This window comes from Heteronotia binoei, chromosome 7 (genome assembly GCF_032191835.1).
Source record: "Heteronotia binoei isolate CCM8104 ecotype False Entrance Well chromosome 7, APGP_CSIRO_Hbin_v1, whole genome shotgun sequence".
NCBI lineage: Eukaryota > Metazoa > Chordata > Lepidosauria > Squamata > Gekkonidae > Heteronotia > Heteronotia binoei.
Window position 1 is genome coordinate 107,704,736 of NC_083229.1, and position 23,009 is coordinate 107,727,744.

The 23,009-nt window shown below is 41.8% G+C and overlaps 1 protein-coding gene across 2 annotated transcripts; it reads right to left on the reverse strand.

Annotated features, from left to right (window-relative positions):
- Positions 1–168: 168 nt before the first annotated feature.
- On the reverse strand, positions 169–13,335 carry FAM217A (family with sequence similarity 217 member A). 2 transcript variants are annotated; one of them, XM_060242992.1, is made up of 7 exons: positions 13,302–13,335; positions 11,614–11,722; positions 9,524–9,605; positions 9,417–9,442; positions 8,501–8,569; positions 8,299–8,378; positions 169–1,555 (listed from the first exon to the last, which is right to left on the reverse strand). In XM_060242992.1, exons 2-7 carry the CDS (start codon positions 11,680–11,682, stop codon positions 412–414), a joined length of 1,470 nt encoding a protein of 489 aa, XP_060098975.1. In that variant the 5' UTR covers positions 11,683–11,722; positions 13,302–13,335; the 3' UTR covers positions 169–411. The 2 variants fall into 2 exon arrangements, with proteins under 2 accessions (XP_060098975.1, XP_060098974.1); XM_060242991.1 differs by lacking the exon at positions 13,302–13,335 and adding an exon at positions 13,094–13,195.
- Between the last annotated feature and the right edge of the window lie 9,674 nt (positions 13,336–23,009).

Consider the following 23,009-nt stretch of genomic DNA (forward strand, 5'->3'; position numbering starts at 1 on the left):
TTCGCCATGGTATGTGGATGCCATACAGAAGCTCAAAGGGAGATTTGCTCATTTCCCTCACTTACCAACACAACTCAAGAAGCTTATCTGAAGCCATAAGAGCTTCTATCAAAAAGTCTATTTAATCTCTCATTACTGTTTTGCAGTTTAGAATAATAACAAATCAGCCCACATGCTACACTTTATTTACAATTCAATATAAATATAGTAAAAAGTAAATTTGAATGCTGCCTTAAAAAAAAGCTCAAAGAAAACTCTGATTATAGTTGTTTCTAGCCAGTTCACCACTACTAAAGCAGGAATAATTAAAATGATTGCTAAGGAAAAACATCTGATACTCTAATATAATACAAATGACAACTGGACGCAATGTTCTGAAGTGCTTCTGGCCTAACGACCAAATTCAACAGATCACTGATGGTCAACCTGTGACTGCTTGGCCTTTGCCAGAACAGACAAACATTTTAATCTGTGAGAGCTGAAAGGTTTGCTCATTAATGCAATATTATTTCTACAAGGTTTCTTTCTGTTCCTTGGCAGTTTACATTTTGAACTTTCACTGCCAGCTAAAGAAAAAACTGCAGGTGTGTTGCGTGAAGGTTTCTTGACAGTCGAATGGATTCTTGTTGAACTTCTAGAGCATGACAGAGACTTTCGGGCAGCTATGTTGCCGGAGTCTACAATCACTGGCGCCTTCGTGCTCTTGTTGTAGGGTGCTTGCAGGTGCTTTGAACGTAGAGGGAGAACTGGTCCAGAATTCCATTTATTATGACAATGGTGACAAGTCCACTTTGAGATGTCTGTTTCCTTCATACAACTGCCAAAATTGTGAAAATCTCCATCAAAGGCTGCCTGAGGACACAAAAAATCAGTTGATTTCAACTGCTTCAACTGATACACATCTTTTGTAGAACTGGGGCGGTTGCTCGTGGTAGGAGAAGCAGATAGTTCCTTTGTCCTTTCTTTTAATATTGTCAAATGCTGTAATCTTTCCATTTCCACTAAGCGAGAAAGTAGTTTATCAAGTGACCCTTGCAGTGGTGGCTCAAATGATAATTTCCAATCATCCCCCTTGGATAAGGACAATTTTTGTAAATCCAATGTATTGTAAGGTGCAGGAAGGAAATCGGGATATGAAAATCCTGTATCACACTCAGTAGAAGAAGTTTCTAGGTCTTCTATAGGCTCTGGTCTTAGATTAAGATTTGCCTTTTTTAAATATTTTAGCAAAACTGACCTGTTTTTTGCACCCTCAGATGCATCCTTTTCCTTGGCTAAAAGCTTGTCCTCTCCGTGGCTGTCTCCTGTTTTCAAGTTCAATTTTGTTACAGAAAGCGTATCTTCACTATGACTGGAAACAAAGGTTTCATGGGTCTTTTTGAAAAAGTCCCCATCTCCATTTCTGCTGCAGTTCTCTGTCTGCTGGGTTCCAGGATATGAAACTGACTGGTACTTATTCGCAGGGTGAGAACCTACCAGCGTTGGATTGGTGTTGAGGGTTGTTGGAGTATCATTGGAGCTAGATGGCTTTTCTGCAGAAGGTTTACTGAAATCTCTGGAGAAAGAGAGAAACTGTATTAATAAGGTAGAGCAATACATTATACAGGAGACAGCTGTTACTGTCATTGATGATATTGGATTTGTATCCCGCCCTTCACTCCGAAGAGTCTCAGAGCAGCTCACAATCTCTTTTACCTTCCTCCCCCACAACAGACACCCTGTGAGGTGGGTGGGGCTGGAGAGGGCTCTCACAGCAGCTGCCCTTTCAAGGACAACCTCTGCCAGAGCTATGGCTGACCCAAGGCCATGCTAGCAGGTGCAAGTGGAGGAGTGGGGAATCAAACCCGGTTCTCCCAGATAAGAGTCCACACACTTAACCACTACACCAAATTGGCTCTCCACACCAAACTGGCTCTGCACTGCTGATGCAGAGGAAGAATAAATGTATTTGCAGCTAAATTCCATGACAATACACAATGACGTGAGAGTTCAATATTGTCAGCAATTTATTAATCTAACTGATATACAAAAGTTACATCATTCCATTTTAAAAACAGCATATCCTTTAACATTACTATAATATAGTGGGTTCTATGCATTGAAGAGGCGAGGTAGTGGTGATAACAAGCTCGTTATTAGGTACAGCATGGTAGATGGCTGCACTGCAAAGACTGCAGAAAGGAGCCAACTATATACAACACTGGGTTCCTGCGCAAGCACATTACTGGGTCATTCAAACCAGCTGGGGGTCTCTGATTGGTGCAGGGCAGCAGGGATTTGGATCCTGCTGCCCATTGTTCCCAAGTCCCCAGTCTCATGTAAAAGAAAACTTCCCACCTCTAGTTCAATAACTAGCTAGAAAAATGACTAGCAGTTTTGGAAAAACAGAGAGAAGCACTTCTCACATCATGTAGTCTGGGGAATTCATCCTGATTTGGTGTTAGGAATTAATCGCTGATAGAACATATGCCTCTCAATGGTAGCTAATAAGGGGAACAATGCAGCCGAATGTGGTAGGTGTACACCCATGCCTTCCCAAAGGACCAGGGGCCAAAAAGGTTGTTGCAGAGCACGTTCTGCTGCTTCTTAGCCTCACTCCTCATTTGACATATGTACAGCCCCAGGACTGGAAGTGATCTCTTCTCTCCCACATTCTTCAGGCAGCATTGCCCACTTTTTGAGAGAGAGAGAGAACAGATCGCTTCCCCCTCAATAAAAAGCTTGGCTAGTTATCCGTTGAAACATTTGATAATTTATTGATGTTTTTAATGGCCAACCCCCCCCCCCCCTTTTAACACTTTGAGAGCTACTCTGAGAAAAAAGAGAGACAGGCTTCTGATTTATACAAAGATCAGTCAACAGGTCCAGTGCACAGTTATGCACTGAGATGTGTTGTCACGACTATTGCAAGGGGCATATGTTTCCTTTGAGGGTGGCCCAGGGATAATTATATGTCCCGCATCATTTCCTCAGTTTCTAGTCTAGGGCATCTGGCTAGTCATTGTCAAAGACAAAATATCGACTTTGGTCTGAAACACCAATTGGTATGCTGGAAAGGAATTAAACATTAAAAGGCAAGCATAATGCAGTATCTTTAGTAAAGGATGGATGATTAAATTTTAGCCAAGGCCGTGCAGTCTTGCTGGGCTTTTATTATTATTTTTAGTTAGACTGACAAATGCAGTAAAAATACTTTAACATAACTACAGAGTTTTCAAAGTCAAAAATTTTGAAACGAAACTATAAAATAATTAAAAATGGTTCTCCAGCAGCAATACTGGATCTAGTATGATCCAGCTCTTAGCAGAGTCAACAAGAGTCAACTGAACTCTGACAAAAGTGGAAGGCACAATATCCTTGAAGATTTGTGTCTTCCCAAACAGCATCATTTCCATCTTGTCTGGGTTCAGTTTCAATTTGTTCACTTTTAGGCTTTTAACCACAGCGACTTCTATGACTTCACCTGGGGATCTGAATAAAGAGATACAGTATATTGAAAACACGCTGAGAATAGAGAGATGTCAGCATATTGATGGCTTCCAGTTCCAGAGCTAAGAAAGGCTTCTCTTAAAGGCTTTACATAGAGGTTGAATAACAGATCTGTGCTTTGTGGAACTGGATGGACAAGAGAACTCCCACAGTGAAAACAGCTCGCTCCGCTGGCAACTCTTTGAGCCCATGAGGAAGAACTGAAACCGATCCAAGGCAAATCCCTGATACCCACTTCTGCCTCCAAATGCATCAACAGGATGGCATGGTTTGCCATATATTTGCACATACTCTGAAGATCTGCTCCACATAGATTATCTAATCTTCTGGGAAGAAAAACTATGACAATGACAGTGGGGTTGCCACTGAAAAAAACAACCATGTACAGAATCTCCCCTCCTTTTTTTGTTACATATAGTTATAAAAATGTATGACATGACATCACTGTGACAGCCAATACTGTTGAATGGGAAAGGGTGGGCCATAAAATTTAATAACATGTTGACTTCCGGGCTTCAGAGTTGCCTGCAGATCGTCTCCCTGCAGCAACTCTGAGTCTGGCCATTGGAGGGGTGTCACAGAAGTGATGCCCCCATAGGAAAAGCCCAGAGGGCTTTTTCTCCGGCATGGGACTTTTACAGGGGGGGGGTGGGGAGGGGGCCAGAGGCAACTGCCCTCTGTGCTCTCCATGCGTCCTGAAGCTCCGTGGCCATGAAAGCTGGCATATTACCAGAAAAAGAACTCCCGACCGCTTTTATGCTTTCACCTTCCCCAGTACATCTTTAAAGCAGCATTTTTCCACTTCTAAAGCGACGACTCTATTAAACAAGTAGGTGTTTTTTCTAATTCTACTCCCCGATGGGTCACTCTGCATAACAACAAAAGACTAGCTCAAAAGATCAGCTCAAAAGACCTCGAAACGCTATGAGCAGTCTTAACTATTTAAACTGGATTGAATATAATCATCAAAGCTGACTCGGACTATAATTGGATATATATCAAAGAGATTACCAAGAATTTGCAATATGATCTGAACACAAAGGAGATATACAGTAAAGAGTTCTGTCTCTATTGCCTGACTGTATTTGAAAGAATGGTTTCTAAAACTTTAGTTGAAGCCATTGTGGAACGGCGTCAAACAGGAGCTTGACGCGAATGTACAATCTGACTTAAGAGACTGAGTTTTGATATGGCACCGTTTAATGTAATGGCACATGAAAAAGATATTTGCGCAAATCTCAGCTTTCTGAAGGAAGATCTTATTTCATTTATGCAGCTCCTTAGAGATTATTTTATGCTGACAGCTAATGATCTGAGGGAAGAAGATCCGACAGGTATCCAATACTAAAGAGTGTATTTATGGCAGTGAAAGTAGAAGGGGAAACTGATATTTTGCGAATCAAACAAAGGAAAAGTAAGATGGTCTCTTCTTACGCACTTTCAAAACTAGACTGGAAATTAAGCTGCAGTAAAATCAAGTGGAGAGGGAAAAATGGTGATGAATTCTTCCCCCTGTGGTTGAGGGGGCAGGCCATGTTGAGAAGAGAAAAGCTGCACTCCAATCAACAAATCTGGATTTGGAAGGCCATTCAAAAAAAGGGTTTTAGATTTTTTTCTTCTGCTTTGGTTAATGACTGAACAAGGAACTCTGACTAAGAAATAAAATGTGATACCAAAAGATAAACTATGATTATATGGGCTGCCTCAGATACAATTTGGGTGCAGAAATCAAAGGAACTTAAAAGTTTTTAATCTTTGGGAAGAAGAACTCTGGAATCTGGGTTCTTTTTTTTTTCCTTTCCTGATGAATAAACAAACATGTAACCATTAATAATGAACAGACGTTAAACTTTAAAAGAATAAGGGAGATCTTGAAAAAGTAATGACTGTAGTTAACTTATTTCTCTATATAGATGTATTGATAGTTTGCCTATTTAGTGAGATTGCTTATAATGATGTAAGAATAGGATCAAGGGTGAAAAGGCAGATAGCATAATTGCTGTGGAATTTGGTAGACTTGGTAATTTGGCAAACTTGCTTTTAATATGTTATCAGGAGAAATGGTTTAGATGGAGATAGACAAAATATTCAGTTGTATTTTATGTACCGTATTTTTCGGACCATAAGATGCACTCCCCCCCCAAAAAAAAGTGGGGGGGGGGGAGTGTGTGTGTCTTATGGAGCGAAGGGACGATAGGACGTACCTTCCTCGGGGGGGGGGGGGGATCCGCTGCCTCCGCCTCCGATCCCGGTGCTTCCCCCGTGCCTGCCTGCCTGGCTTCCCCAACGCAGACGGCGCTCGCGAAGCGCTGGGTTTGCGGAGGGGTCGGGTGCTTCCTCTGTGCCTGTCTGCCTGGCTCCAGCTCTGATGCTTAAAGCAAGCACTGGGATCGGAGGGCGGAGGGAGCGATCCTGGCGCTTGCTGTAAGCGTCAGAGCTGGAGCCAGGCAGACAGGCACGGAGGAAGCACGCTGCTCCCTCCGCAGCCGGCGCTCGCGAAGCGCTGGGTTTGTGGTGGGGGCAGTGTGGAGTGATCCCAGCGCTTGCTGGAAGCAGAGCTGGAGCCAGGCAGGCAGGCGCGGGGGAAGCGCCGGGATCGGAGGCGGATGCAGCGGATCACCCCCCAGGAGGAAGGTGCGTCCTATGGTCCGGAGCGTCTTATGGACCGAAAAATACGGTAATTTGCTATGGACAAAGAAATGATTTTATGTGCTTCTTTTAATAAGGATTATGCTAAATCAATAACTGACTTTGTGCTTATTATAGGCATGAGTTAAATTAGATAAATTTGACCTTGAGACAGTCTTGAAAGAAAAAATCTTTTTTCTTAACTGGTTATATTTAATTTGTGTTTAAGAACTGTTTAGATTTACATTGCTTTACTAGTTTATTAAAAAGAATTATTCTGGTAAAAGAAGAAAGAAAGGTAATATTTAAGGAGATTTTTATACTTGTAGGTAGAATGATCTGAGCATTTTATTGGGAGGTGGAATTATAATTGATATATTTGTATTGGTTTCTGTTTCTGTTTTCCCCATTCTGTCAAGGCCCCTTTTCCCTCTTTTTATGTATCTTCTGCAATGCTTCTTTTTTTGTAGTTTAAATCAATAAAACTTTTAAATATAAAAAAAATAAATTTAATAACATGTCACACATTTGCTTAACTACATACTACAGAGAGACAAAGGGGCAGGCCTCAGATTCAGCAGGAGTTCACAGGAGTGCAGCTCCTGAACCTTTCTGAGGGTTCCCCCTCCTCCTCCCCATCTTGTTCATTGAATAGTATGTGCAGCTGAATAACAACCCCTGGACAAGCTCCACCACTTATTTTTCTACAAAGCAACTCCTGCAAGGGGAAACTGGGCATGAGATTGCTGTTTTTGGCACCAGTTCTACATTCCCCTAGTGTCTAGTTCCAGCATTATTCAGCAGAAATAAAGGACTGGAAACTGTTTGCTGGTTCAGCTGTTTTAATCTGTAACCGATCTACTCCGTGTTTACTGGAGTGAAATCACTGGCACTTCTGATTAAACATATGCAGGATCAAGTTGAATGGTTTTAAACTGGAGACTGCAGAAGGGGAAGTTTCAGCTGCCTAATCGTGATGGAAATGATAGCAATATAATTTGTCGCCTGTGACTTCTTTGTGAAATGCCATACATTGTCTGTGTCTGTCTGTCTGCCTATCTATCCAGAGCTTTTTGGGTAGAAAAAGCCCAGCTCAGTTTCCTGAACGAAAACTGATTGCAAGCAGAAAGATCAGTGTAGGCAGTTGTACAAATATTTAGGTTCAAAAGATTGGTATGAGATACAGAGCACATGCATGCTTTTGCAGCTCAAGTAATATAAATATATTTGTTTTCTTCTGTGAGTAGGATCAGTCAGTAAGGTTAGACCATATTACATAACAAAAGGTGCAAGATGCCAAGGCAGAATTCTGGATCTTAACACTTCATCTTTATACTTCTTTTTATTCTTCTTGATATGTTTTCGTATTCAGGCATTGTCCATGTATCAAGTTTCGGCTTATCCATGGCTGTTACCAAATAAAGACAGACAGACAGACAGATAAGACAGACGGCTTTTTTAAAAAGCAGGAACGCACAGGAAAGCAGTTCCGGCTGGCTTAGGGTCAGGGGATGTGACCTAATATGTAAATTAATTCCTGCTGGGTTTTTTCTACAAAAAAGCCCTATGTTAAACAATGGTAACATCAGTGGTGTGGCCCAATATGCAAATGAGTTTCTGCTGGGCTTTTTCTACCCAAAAAGCTCTGGATAGATAGGCAGACAGACAGACAGACAGACAATGTATGGGCATTTCATAGTGTTCCTTCATTCCATCAATTGTTTTGCCAGTCTTTCACTATTAAAATTTCATGTGATGGAGATGTTGATATAACTTTGCACACGTCAATCAATTCAAAAATCTCTTCCAATAATCACATCTGTTTTTTCTCCTTTCATTTGTTCTTAGATATGTAAGCATACAATGACACAACCCACCTCCAGCTCTTTTCACTATTTTGCAATACCCAGCAAAACAAATTTCATAGGTCCCTATGCATATACGTTGGGCTTTTTAAAAAAGGAGCCTCCAACCCCAGCAAAGAAGCATTTATATATACAAACAACAAGAGAAAAAACCAAGAGCATTACAGACTTCAAAACAAAGGAGTTCTGATACACACGATAAGGCTGGCACCTAGCACTCAGTTTTTATCTATGAACATGGCTATTTGCATGTTTTGGCATACCTGTCTAGCCATTCTATTTAATTTCTATTTACAGTGCTAATAAATTTCTTTACCTGCTTACTGAATTGTTGCCTTGGTGGTGCAGATAGCTCCAGGTATGGAATGCCCCCTGTTTGCTGCTGTTTGGATTGAGCTGAAATGAGCAAAACATGTCCAACAACAACAAAAAACTATTGATATGCAAGTCAGAATAAGGACAGTGAATACAAAAAGAAGCAAACTCTATTAAAGGTGATTTTGGCAAACAAATACTACCTGTGCTGTCCTAGTATTTTTTGACAAGCTAAGAGCTGCCAGCTGTTCCACTGCAGCTTTATAATGGTCCTGTAAAAGAACAGAGTCACTGCAACATTGAGAAGGTACATTAGTTCTAAACTGTAATATTTAATTTGTACTGCATATTTTGATCCCAATAATTATTTTAGATTCTAATACTAATTTAAGATTCTCCTGTTACATCCCCATAAGTTTCAACTGGACATGATGACCTCTTTCAAATGGTACATATATGTGACTCTAGAATTCAAGGAAAATCCTTGCCAAAAGGACAGAGGAAGCATCCACATGGGGGCATCAGAGAAGCAGTACAGATATCATTACTTCTTGCTGTAATGTTCGTTTGGGCTGTAACTTATTTGTGCTCCAAAGGCAAGGTTTTTTTGAGCAGGAATGCAGTTCTGGCTGGCTTGGTGTCAGGGTGTGTGTCTAATATACAAATGAGTCCCTGCTGGGCTTTTTCTACCAAAAAACCCTGTACAAAGGCAAATAAATGGTGATGTTGCTGACCACCTGGGATGCTGGATGACCCTTTGCAAAGTCTGAGCTTAAACAATTCTCATTGAGCAGCTGCAGCAACAAAGGCAACTGGCAATCTAGGTGTCTCCAAAACCAAGAGATGATGCCAGCCAATGGCGGCACTTCACAGGATTTTTGAAATTAATGAGGTGTTAAATCAACAGTTGCATTAGCATATCCTCACAAATGAAGATATGGGTTCTTTCTGTAAAGAAAATACAATAGGGGAATCCTTCAATGGCACTCAGTTATCATTCTATTTAGAGGCCCATTCATACCAGTGGATAATGTAGGTTATCTCTGTGAATTAAAAACTGTAACAAGATACTGCAGTTGTAAAGTATAACTTAAAAAGTGATGGTTATTTTGTTCTTACCTTATAGAATGTGCTTCCATGAACACCTGTAGAAGACCAGGAGTTGTTTTATCAGCATACATTTTGCAAACAACTTGTTTGTATTAAGAATGTTTATGCTTGCTTACCTCCAGTGACAACTTTATCTCCTGGTGAATTTAATTTATTTTGAGTAGAGCCATCAGAATCCAGACCACAATTGTGTTGTATCTGCAATTACATGTTTTTTTATAGTTTCATACCAACTGTATTTGTAGCATATTTGTTGTTGTTCAGTTGCACATATACATCAAGTATAATTTAGGTTTGTATTTTAAATAGAATGGGGGGAGCGAGCAAGAATTGCAATCAGAAACAATATAAACTAGATTCATTAGTACGTTCAAATGAGTAATAAACACTCATTTCTGTATTTATTGCTAAAGCAACTAAGCAAACCAAAGTCTCTCTTTTTCTCTGAGATCTACATAAATAAACCTTATTGAAGATTCTTTTAACTAGTCAGTTTCCCTAAGAAAAACAAGCAATTTTAAAATGCTATCTCATAATAATACCTGGTCCTGAAGGGAAAATATATTGCTCCAAAAATCAAGGATATTCACCAGGATTCAAAGGGTTGTACATGGTATTCCACAAACACTCCACACTCATCCCTTTGACAGTAGCACATTAGGGTTGCCAAGCTCCAGATGGGGCCTGGAGATCTCCTGGGATTACCCTGGAGAAAAGGCTACATTGGAAGGTGGACTCTCTAGCATTATACCTGGCTGAAGTCCTTCCCCTCCCCAAAACCTGCCCTTCCCATGATTCATCCCAGATCTGGCAACCCTACAACCAATAGTGTACTGGTAGAAGCGGTTTTTTAAAAAATCAGAGCAGTCTCCCCTTTCCATTTCACCCTCTTGAGCTCTCCCAAAGCTGCTTCTGTGGAACAGGAGTCGGAAACAATGAGGCTCATGGGGATGCAGCTATTGCCCCTGCCCAGGGGTCATTTTGTAGGAAAAAAGTGGGGAAGCTCATCCAGGGATTATGCAGCTGCACCTACTATTCAATGGACAAGGTAGGAAGGTGGGGAGGAGGAGGGGGAACCCTCAGAAAGGTTCAGGAGCTGTGCTCCTGTGAGCTCCTGTTGAATTCAAGGCCTGCCCCTGCCAATGCTCGTTCCTGTCCAAGACTATATGATTTCATTACAGACAGATGAGTTAAATCTGTAATAACCATATATTTCTGTTTGTAAAGGAAAACTAAAATGCACGAACGTCACCTGTTCATACTCCATACTTAAGGAAGGGCACATCCAGAGGGCAGCTATAGTATAAAATACAAAGCACAGAAATATCACAGGAAAGGAAACATGGAAGCCATATAGAATGAGCCGCTTGCATTAATTCTGTGCCGGTCACTATCAGGTATGCAGTTCAGTAAAATCTGGCATAGCATGAACCATGTGCAGATTTGAGGACCGGAAGCACTTCACTTTAATCCCCAAATTAGGGCCATCTAGCTGAGATGTCAGCATGACCTTGCTAAGCAAAGTTCTACCATCTCAGCCATTTCATCAAGAATTTATCATAAGCAAACAAACGTGGTGTCACCCTGCCACATATTACTATGGTGGATTTAGTCTTGTAGGCACTCTAGAATCATACCATAAACTTGAAGTCTGCATATTGTGGCCATGGTATTAATAATTACTCACGACATTTGCCAAACAGGCAACTGCAATACATGAAAACATTTCATTTATTTAGAATATTCTTATTCTGAAATGTTTTCCCCTTATGTGAACACACCAACTGGACTATACATAATTTTGATATTCAGAGGTAAAACTCATGAGACTTAATTTCTTTTGCCCGTTGATTACCACGTTTGGAATTCTTTTGCCATCAAATTTTCAATGGACTCAGTAGCCACAATGGTCAACTTGCTTTTTAAAAAGTTTTAGTTATCAAGATCTGACAAGTACAAAAAAGCTTTAACATGTTTTTTGTTTTATCTACTTTCTCTTGGGACACAACAAAAATGGCAGACTCTTATTTTATACGATTCCACAAGTTTCTTTTCACTGACTCTCAAACCTGCAATTTGGATTTTCAAACAAATAGAGAAATATATTTCATTCTTAATATGATACACTCTTACCTACTTGATCATGAAACACATGTGGGAAAATAATGTGTGTAAAATGTGACCCGTGAGACCAAAGCTCACCTACCTGGTGTGTGAAGCAGCTCAGTGGGAGACTGGTCCCATAAATGCCAGGAACGAAGTCATTTTTTTCCATTAAGCTGGGAGACTTGTTGATCTTGCTTCCCCTGCCAAGCCTGTATGGAGACAGGAATTTAGGAGTGACACAAAAATAGTAGAAATCAAAAGAAGCAAAACAGCAAAAATGGACAATTTATGACAGCATAAGCAGCCACAATGGTGCCAAATAGCAGAGCCAGCTGGGTTGCATGCGACTATAGTTAGGATTGATAAAGTGAAAATACAGATGCCACCAAGGGACTATGAGCTTATGAAGGGGTGCTTGATCATTCACACATCGTGGCTCATGATTGCCATGACACACACAGTCCCCCCCTATACCTCGGGGTCATATGACACCATTCAGGTGTTGGCTCAAATACTGAATTATTTTAAAAGCTGGCCAATGGCAGGAGGTATGCAAGTCAAAGAAGACACACCAGGGGATTTTCCCATTGAACAAGACTTGCAGTAGTCTCATCCCTTTGACAGTAGCATACTAGGATTGCCAAACTCCAGGGAGAGGAGTTGGAGGTCTCCTGGGATTACAGGTTATTTCCAGTTGACAGAGATCAGTTACCCAGGAGAAAATGGCTACTTTGGAAGCTGGACTCTATAGCATTATACCTGGCAAAAGTCCTTTTGCCTCCCTAAAACTTGGCCTCCCCATGATTCATCCCGGATCTAGCAACCCTACAACAAATAGTGCACCGGTGGAAGAGGTTTTAAAAAAATCAGAGCAGCTTTCTGCATTCAAGAGGGGAGTGTGCTTTGTTTTAAGAATGTTTGATCTGTACAAATTGTGAGGTTAAAAACAGATTTTTGCTATTCAGTTATGAGAGCCAGCATGGTGTAGTGGTTAAAAGAAACAGACTTGAATCTGCAGGACTGGGTTCATTTCCCCACTCCTCCACATGAAGCCTGCTGGGTGACCTTGGATCAGTCACAGCTCTCTCTCAACCCCCCAAAATAAGTCTAGCTCACCACAAACAAGTTAGAATTTAAGGCTGCCAGACAATCTTTGGATCTCCTGGCTATACCACAACGTCACACAAGAAATTAATTACTATTCAACCGTGCACGTTTAACTAACGCTGCATGCAGAAGAGAGCCAATTTAAAATCAAACATTTTAATAATTTACTTTTGCCCCTCAAGTTCCTGGGTTCCACTGTTCATGTTTCAATGCACAACGTTTCACGTGTTTTCTGCATGTTAGCAAATGTATGTTTGTGTCACATCATGTAGGAAATCAGGATTATGGAACCAACTCCACTCTGTGTGAATACGGTGCATAATGCAAGAAGCAAGTAGCCCGGACATGAAAAACGCCAAAAGATTATTATGTTTAAAAGTAAGCCTCATTCCAGGTTGCACTAAAGAACAGAGGCTAAAGGGAGGGGAGAGTCTCCTTTCTAATCATGGCCCAGAGCACGTGGAACTCCTTACCCTCTATGGGCTGTGAAGGAAAGCGAGGCATAAAGGAAAGCGAGGCGAAAGAAGCAGCGCGTGTCTGCAAGAGTTTGAAGCAGGAACAACAATCCTTCAGGAAATTGGGAGATTAGGAAAGGAGAGGAAGTAGTTTTACGTCGGGGCGGAGGCTCCCACACCGCCCCCTTCTCCCCAGGCCCTCCGCCGCCGCCTCCACATCCCCTACCCTGGGAAGCTTCTGCACTCCCCGTGTGTTTCTCTCGCAGAAGCGGGCTCAGCCCCACTCTCCGCTGGGTACATGACTGGATAGGGCAGGGGAGGACGCCGCCACAGGGCAGGCTCAGGCCCTTCCTTCGCCGCGGCCTTCCCTGCGCGGTATAGGGAGTCAGTCGCCATGGGAACGGGCCCAGCACAGCTGCCTGCAGCAGCAGCCCGCGAGGCCCCTCAAAGGAGGAGAATATGGCTCTTCTCCGTCCTGAGGGCTGAGGCGGCAGCTCAGTTCTCGACCTCCTCCAGCTAAAATCGGCCCTGGTGGCTTTGGGCATCGGGAGTCCCCTAATAACGACGCTCCTGTTGCTTCACATCTAGGCGCCCTCTTTCGAGTTCGTTTTTCCTCAGAAAGCAGCTGAGGGGAGATCGAGATGCAGCAAGACAAGACACCCGGGTGTGCTAAGGGAGTGTCTCCTGTGACCTCAGCTCAGGCTACCCTAGCGGGCGTGTGCATTTAAATTCAAAACATGACTCCAGTCTTTGGGGCTTTCCCTGCCTCGTTTGACAGTTTTAGGCAGTTGACTTGCATATACATTTTTCAGAAATAGCAAACCTTTACAGACTCAAGAATTTAAGAGCCCTGCTGGATCAGATTTGAGGTCCTGCTTCCGCATCTGTCCCTCCCACCCTCCAAGCAAGCTAAACTGCCAGAAAGCCCACAAGAAGGGCCAGCTCTTCTATACCACCCCATTGACTGGCATTCAGTGGAAGACTGCCTTCTTCTCAGGAGGCTCCATTTAGTTGCCTGCAGCAATAGCCCTTCATAGACTATCCTCTCTGAGTTTCTCTCCTCCTCTTTTAAAGCCATATACAGCACTGACCTCATATTGTCCCAGTGAATTCCTTTTGGGGAAGGGCTCTGTCTCAGTGGCAGAGCAAATACTCTTATATGCAGAAAAAAAATGCAGGTTCAGTTCCTGGCCTCTTTGCTTAAGAGGAATAGATGGTAGATCAGGGGTATCAAACATGGGGCCTGGGGACCAAATCAGACCCCTGAGCAATTGGCTCTTGTCTGCTTCCTTCTCCCTTTCTCTTATTTCCTTCTGCATCTCAGCTTGCTTTGCAAGGCTTGCTTAATCTCACTACCGAGCAAAATCTCAATCTTCTCCATTGGTTGAAGCTCCTCTCCCTCCTGGTCTCCTAGGGAGGGAGGGAAAGAACTGGCCAGAGCTTCCTTTGCCTCGTTCCCTGGATCCCATGGGAGAAATCCAAAGAAAGGACCTTTAAGACCAACAGGTGCTAATGTTTTAAGTTTTTAAAAAAATTAGTAATGTTTGTCTGTGTCCTTAAATAGGTACACACATGGCCCGGCCCAGCCTGACAAGGTCTCATTTATGTCAGATCCGGCCCTCATAGCAAATGAGTTTCACACTCCTGCAGTAGATGATGTGAAAGACCTGGACCTCAGAGGTCATACCGCTAGGGTTACTAACTCCAAGTTAGCAAATTATTGGAGGTTTTTTTGAGGGGGTGGGACTGGGGAGAGCAGGGTTTGAAGAGTGGAAGAGCTGCAGCAGGGTATAATTAAGATTGGCAGGTCCCAGCTGGCCACTGGTAGAGGATGACGGGGTGGGGGGGAGGTTAGGCATGCCAGATCAAGGTTGAGAAACTGCTGGAGATTTGATGATGGAATCGGGGGAGGATGGGGACCTTAGTGGGGCACAATGCAACAGTGTCCACCCTCCAAAGCAACTGTTTTGTCCAGGATAACTGATCTCTGTAGTCTGGAGATCTCAGTTTTCTTCTGAGGTTCTGGCACAGTTTTTGCTCCACCTCCTCATCTCTCCCCCCCTCCCCCAATAAACTTTGTTTCAATCCAATAGACCTTCAGGCCCCACCTGGATGTTAGCACTGGCAGTCCTAAATACTGAGCTTGATAGACTATCTAAGCCAGGCTTCATAAACAGTTTAGTGAAGAAGTATTGTTTAATATTGGGGAAGGAGAGAAAATCTCTCTATTCATTTTTCATGCATTATGTATAATATTACTAGCATATCCCTTAGTTATTCTTTTCTAAACTGAAATGCTCCAGCCTTTCCTCCTAGTGATGGTTTTTTCAGGCCCCTAAGTCTTTTCATTACATTTTCTGCATTGTTCTAGTACTACAATATCTATTTTGTGATGAAACAATAACTGTACATGCTATGTTAGATGCAACTGGAGATGTCAAATTCAACTCAATAAAATTTAGGTTTAAAAAGAGAGAGTTGTAAAATTTCAAAGCTTTTTTCTGGATTTCCCCCCCCCCCAGAAAAAAATTGGAAATTCGGCAGGAAAATAGAGATATATTCAGTACTTATTGTCCTAATAACCCTAAGTTAATTTTGCCGCCTTAACAATATGAAATAAATTATTTATAGTTTACTTAGCATATAAAATTGCAACACATGACAGCATTATTAGAGCCCGTCTGGGGAGGGCGGGATATAAGTGCAATAAATAAATAAATAATATAAAAGTTATAACTGCAATCATTTTCTGTAAGCAAAGTGTTAATATAGCCAATACTTGAGAGAAAACTGCAAGCTGATACACCTGATGCTGTCTTAGCCCATGTACCTTAATTTTTGTCATCTAGTTAGAAAGAGCTCAATTCTCAAAGAATTCTCAAAAATATATGCATTACATTATAGTCCTTCTTTCAATATTCCTAATAAACTAAATGTGAAATTTGCCTTTTGAGATGTGTGGGAAAAAATCCCCTACTGTGATAAAGCGAGGCAACTAAATATCTCATTGGAGTATATGTTATTCCTAGTACTTGTAGAGACCTAGTGCTAATTTTGGTCATGATCCAGCCAAAGTTAAGCGCTTTTTTATTTTAATGTGAGCATTAAAAATACTGTATATCCGATTTCAGTGGGAGAAAAGTAATAGGACTTTTGACTGGACGGAGACTTAGGTCTTTATGGACATATTCAAGAGACATTTAAGGCTTACATAGTAACCAGCCTACAAGCTTCTTTTCCTATGGTATATCTATGAAATATTGTCACAAAAACTCCACTATGTTTAATTTAAAAGTATTATTTATCTATTTATTTATTTAGATTTATATCCCACCCTACCCCACCGAAGCGGGGTATTATGGATTAATGCCTTATTTTTAGCACATTTGAAACTTACATGTTAATGTCAGGGAGACCTGGTTGATCCTTTTCTTCAGCAGGGCATTTACTCAGTAGTTTTTTCCTGGAATAAAAAGGTGTGCTACACATACTCACTATGGGTAGTCCATATGTTAAACTGCTTGTTTGCATTTTTTCAGCGGCAGGCCAGGTAGTTTTATAACTGGAAGAACTGCCTTCTTGTGGATAGAATACAACTGTCGCTTTTGGTAGATGAAGTAGTTGTTGCTTTAATGTCATTGTTAGAGCAGGCTTGACTATGGAAACAGAGCACTGACTATGGAAACAGTAATTACGTGTTGAGGTTGGTTTAATTAATAAACCTCACATTTGGCGATATGAAATATTGTTATCAAAAGCAACGGCAAACCACGTAGTGTTTGACTCATTTTCTGATATCTCTCAATTGAGTTTGCAATGAACTATAAATGCTCACTTTAAAAAATAGTGCTTTTTCATAGCTTAGATATAAGAAATCTAGTAAAAGTGACCACAGCTAGAAAATACCTCTTCATGCTCTCACTTCCATAAACTTAGTGTCACATGTGGCTTAAGATACTTTTCTTTGTTAGAGTTTAGCTTTTTAGAATCTGATTGTGTCATCAAGACACATTATGACTTGGGCTCAAACTACATATAGTGTAGAGTTCCATGATTCTTTTTCTTACACCTTTTAGAACCTAAAGCAGCCCTGACAAACTATGTCAGAGAAGAAAGGCAAATTAAGAGGCTGCTGCTTACTCCTTCCTTCTGCAGATTCTTTCCAACTCATGATACTACCAAATTACTTTTTAAAAACAAACCCTCAGGAAGGCAATTTTATTCATTTTGAGTATGAATATACTCATACTGACACCAGGGGTGTCAGACTTGTAGCCCGAAAGCTGGACAAGCCCCTGGAGGGCTCCTATCAGGCCCACGAGCAACTCACTGTCATTTGCTTCCTTCTCTCTTTCTTGCTTCCTTCTGCATCACAGCTTGCTTTGCCAGGCTAGCTCAATCACACAGGAACGACAGAGCAAAGCCTCTGTTTTCTCCAGTGGCTGACCAGCACATGAAGCAAATTATGTACAAAAGCTCACAATGCCCAGCCATTTCATGTTTTTCCCTGGGTCTTAGGCTCAAAGCATTGACCATGAGATTTCTGTAATGAATGTCAATAAATCAAAAGTAGGTTTGCAACTTACAGACACACACAAATTGTTTGTATGTGTCTTTTATAAAACTTATATCTCTGCTGCCTGGCATTGCATTTTATGACACACATCGCCCGCCCTGACAAGGTCTCATTTATGTCAGATCTGGCCCTCATAACAAGTGAGTTCCAAACCCCTGGCCTAGACTGCTTCTCCACAAATGATGTCTGAGCCGGTGTACAGTTGTTAAAAATATAAAATACTTAATTTTTTTTTTAAATAAACCACCGATAAAGCAAAACAGCAAAGAGAACCAAATTAACTATCAAGCAGCATTTTAAAAACAACCGTGTATGTGTGTGTGTGATATTCTATTTGAAACCAAAACGTTTATCTGGCATCATAAAACTGCCCAGAGAATGTGCCGGGCAAAAGGGCAATCACTGAAACAGCCCTTTTTTCATGCCTACTTGCCTTGTATCCAAGGATGTGGTGACACTTCATTGTGAAGCCAAATCTAAGTGACTGTACAGGAGTGTATGGGAGTAAGCAGTCCTTCATATATCCTGGCCCCAAGATTCACAAGGCTATTAAAACTAGCAACTTGACCTGGGAACAGAAACAAGCAAGCATCCAGTGCAGCTCTTTAAGCACTGGTGTAATATGATGCATGTAGTTCACAGCTAGCAATCTTACTACTAAAGTCTGGCTCATGGAAGTTTTTGAACTGTGTTCAAGGGCAGCTAATTCCTTTCTGGTCCCAATTTTAGGTGCTGATGTTTATCTTTAAAACTCCTCATGACCTAGGGCAGGGGTGGGGAACAGTGGCTCTCCAGATGTTTTTGCCTGGGGCTGATGGGAGTTGTAGGCAAAAAACATCTGGAGAGCCACTGTTCCCCACCCCAGATAGGGCCATATTTGAAGCACCCCCTCTACCTGCACAATCCCATAGGCCGCTTCATTCTTTCTGGGGGGTCACCTCAGCTGTCAGTGTTTCCCTTGTCCCTTGTCTGGCAAAAGGCCAGACTTGAGCCTTTTTAGTGGCCACTCAATGCCCCTGGAACTGCCTCCTAGAACAGGTCAGGGGGGCTCCTACGCTCGTGGCTCCCCAGCAAGGCTACAAAACAGAGCTTGGTCCTAAGAACATTTGAGGGAGTCTGAGCCCGGGCACAGGGTGAATGCATAATGTAGTTTTAAACTGGTTTATGTTTGTTTATACATTGTTGTTACCCATCTTTGGGTCCTAAGATGCTCAGGAGAAACATGAGCATATAAATACTTTAAATAAATAATTTTTATTGTTGTTACCCCCTATAGGTCTTCAGATGTTTAGGAAAAAGGCAGGTTTATAAGCATGTTAAATAAGCCTTTTAATGATGACAATGTAAAAAAAAAGGGGAGGGGGTAAGGGTAGTCCCCTGTGCAAGCACCAGTCGTTTCCCACTCTGGGGTGACATCTCATCACATTTTTACGGGAGACTTTTTATGAGGTGGTTTGCCATTGCTTTCTCCAGTCATCTGCACTTTTCTCCCAGCAAACTGGGTTCTCATTTTACCGATCTCAGAAGGATGGAAGGCTGAGTCAACCTGCAGCCGGCTACCTGAACCCAGCTTCCATCGACTTGTAATGTCTTAAATCAGTACATGAGTCATCCAGTGCTACCAAGTACTTTCAGCTCAATCACAATGCTTTTCAATAGAATTGGCTCACATACTGAGCTGCCAGGCATAAAATGCATACTAATTAAGTAATGGATAATCAAGTAGTATACACATTAGGTATAAAGTGGTCTTAAATGATTATATATCTGAACAGTTCTGTCTTGCATGCATGGATGACACAGGCTGTATGGAATGACCTTAGTAGTAACGTGGCAGGCAGAAATTAACTTTATGATTGCCTGGATGGGTCAGGCTGCTTGTTAAGGGCACAAGAGCAGACCCAGAAAAATGCTGCAACTCTAGTTTCTTAAGATCAGGAAACTAATTTCTCTGAGAGTCTAACAGGTCTCTTTTGTTGTTGTTCAGTCACACAGTCGAGTCCAACTCTTTGCGACCCCATGGACAAAGTCACGCCAGGCCCTCCTGTCTTCCACCATCCTCCGAAGTCTGCTCAAATTCATGTTTGTTACATCAGTAACACTGTCCAGCCATCTCATCTTTTGCTGTCCCCTTCTTCTTTTGCCTTCTGTCTTTCCTAGCATCAGGATCTTCTCCAGGGAGTGCTCCCTTCTCATTTGGTGGCCAAAGTATTTGAGCTTCAGCTTCAGCATCTGACTTTCCAGGGAACAGTCAGGGTTGATTTTCCTTAGGACTGACTGATTTGATCTTCTTGCAGTCCAAGGGACTCTCAAGAGTCTTCTCCAGCACCACATCTCAAAAGCATCTATTCTTCTACGCTCGGCCTTCCTTATGGTCCAGCTCTCACAGCCATACATTACTACTGGTCTCTAGCCAGTAATAATTTCTCACTGTCACCCAATGTCCCCCAGGCTCTAAGCCTCCCTGTAGTTATGCAAAGCATATTTTCAGTGTTATATACAGACTTTGATATATCTTCCATGGTTTCAATTTGAACATCTCAATAAGTGCTTGCAATATCAGGCATAAATATTTCTTTGAATTATGTAAAGACTTATACAGCATGATCTTATGAATGTTTATTTAAAAGTAAGTCCCACTTTCAGTGGGAGTTGATCCCAAATAAGTCAGTTATAATTGAAGCCTTGAATGTAAGATAGCATTATTTGTCATAATCCCTAGAATGGAAATTTCACATTTGAATTTGCAGCAACTGCATATAAAAGCTGATTGGAGGGCCGGATATTGGTCCAAGTAATAAGGGTAATTTAAAAAGTCACTGTATTTAATGAACCATTAATGGACTTGACTTTATACATTCTGCCTTCTGTTATTATTAAAGCGATCAGCCCTAATATTGACAGTTCTAGGAAGGTTACATATGATTTTTCCATCAAGTCCCATTTTCACACATTTAATACTCTGTTCCACATTATTTTCCTTTAGAAACTGTCCTTTAGGACTTATTATCCTGAGGTTCACAGTTCCCCCCTTGAAAAAAATTATTGTCAGATACCATGTTATAAAAGATGAAGGTAGTTTTGAAAATGAACTGTTTCAATACTCTTTTTCTTGAATAATATAAAACTGTGATTTTCTGCAGAGCAAACAAAAGTTGATAATTTATCCTGTTCATGTACAAAGAAAAGATAGTTTTCAAAGACACAGGATGTGTCCAAAATGACATTTTCCCACACAAGACAGAACTGCTACACAGCATATTGTTGGAACTCTCAGTCTGGGGCAAGTGATGCTCTGTATTCTTGGTGCTTGGGAGGGGCAACAGTGTAAGGACTTCTAGTGTCCTGGCCCCGCTGATGGACCTCCTGATGACACAGAATGTTGGACTGGATGGGCTTCTCTTATGTTCTTAGATAGAAGTTTCAGGATATCCCACTTATTGTCCCACCACCTCCATTGTCTGAAGTGTTTATTTTTATTTGCTGAACTTGTGCTACTGCAAACATGCATCACATTCATCAAAGCATCTTAAATTTCTTCTGCAAATTTCATTTACAGCTGAAATTAAACCAGGACATTTCACTCCCAGATACTTTTAATGACTGCAGCATCAGGGTAACAGCCAGTTATACAGAGATCTGCAAGTTCAGGAAAAGAAAGTAAGGGAAACAGCTGAAGAAAAATATTGGGCAATAAAGGACAAAAATTATATTAAATATGGAATGAGACGTGCTAGGGATACAATCTAACAATGGCATTTTCCACATGGCAACTAGGGTTGCCAGCCTCCAGGTGGCACCTGGAGATCTCCCACTATTACCATTGATCTGCAGATGACCAAGATCAGTTGCCCTGGATAACATCGTTGAGTTGGAAGGTTGGCTTCATGGCATTATACCCTGCTGAGGTCCCTCCCCTACTTAGACCCCATCCTCTCAGGCCTCTGCCCTCAAAATCTCCAAGTATTTATCTCCCAGAGCTGGCAACCCTAAATTGGCAATGCTGCCTTATGGAAGCCAATGTAGCACAGCAGTAGAGCTTCCAAAGGGTGGGTTTCCTTGCATCTTCCTTGCCCCATTCACCATGGCAACTACCCCTCCCCCACCCCATTATTCCAAGGTTTTACACTGGTTATGGAATACTGATAAATCATTCTATTGATATGCCAATCATCATTGTTTTAGTGGGGAGCCCCCTGGTAGCCGCTGCGGGGACTTGGGTGTGTGGGCAGGCCCAGGAAAGTCTGGATTTCCTGGCAGTATACCAGGCAGCCTAACTTTGCTGCGATCTTTCTCAAAACATTGCAGCAAAACAAATTTGACAGTTGAGGAAAAATCAGATGGTGTGCAGAAGCTCCTCAGTAGAGTTGCCAGGTCTGGGTTGGAAAATACCTGGAGACTTTGGGGGTGGAGCTGGGAGAGGGTGGGGTTTGGGGAGGGGCCTCAGCATGGTCCAATGCCATAGAGTCCACCCTTCAAAGCAGCCATTTTCTCCAGGGGAGCTGATTTCTGTCAGCTGGAGATCAGTTGTAAAAGTGGGAGATCTCCAGCCCCCACCAAGAGGCTGGCAACCCTATGTGCTATGGGGAATAAAGGGGGGGGGGAATCTTACTTTCCAACTGCATTGGGCAAATCACCCATGTGGAAATGGCCAATGGGAGGCAGTAAAGCCTGCATGTTTCCTCTAGATGATAGGGCTTTTTTTTGTAGAAAAAGCCCAGCAGGAACTCATTTGCATATCAGGCCACACCCCCTGATATCACCATTGTTGTACACAGGGCTTTTTTTGTAGAAAAAGCCCAGTGGGAACTTATTTGCATATTAGGCCACACCTCCTGACACCAAGCCAGCTGAAACTGCATTCCTGTGCTTTCCTGCTCAAAAAAGCCCTGATGATTTTTACTAAGAAATAATTAAAGATTTTTATTCTTTTTAAAAGGGGAGCCAGGATTTTCTAAATGTAGTACTTCCCTTAGTTAAAAAAAAATCTCCATATATCCTGATTGGGTAACTATATGGCAAAAGCTTCCCTAGCAGGATCAGAGTGAGGGCATAGTCAAACAGGGGTGTGTGTACGCAGGTCCCAAGTCTTGTTACTGATCCATCTTACAGTTTTATTAAACTACAGTCTGTTTTATGAAGCTAAGGTCTGCGTTGTATTTTAAAATCTGATTTGTTACATATTTTAAACTTTTGTTCATGGTAGGAAATGCAGCTTATAAGTACCCTTAATAAATGAAAGTACCAAAGTCGCTAGGTTTATTTAGATCTGGCTACCATTGATTTAAGAGATAAGTCAGTGGCCACCAACTTTGCTCTGCAGGGCCTATAATGTGTTTCTGCCTTCCCGTATCTGCT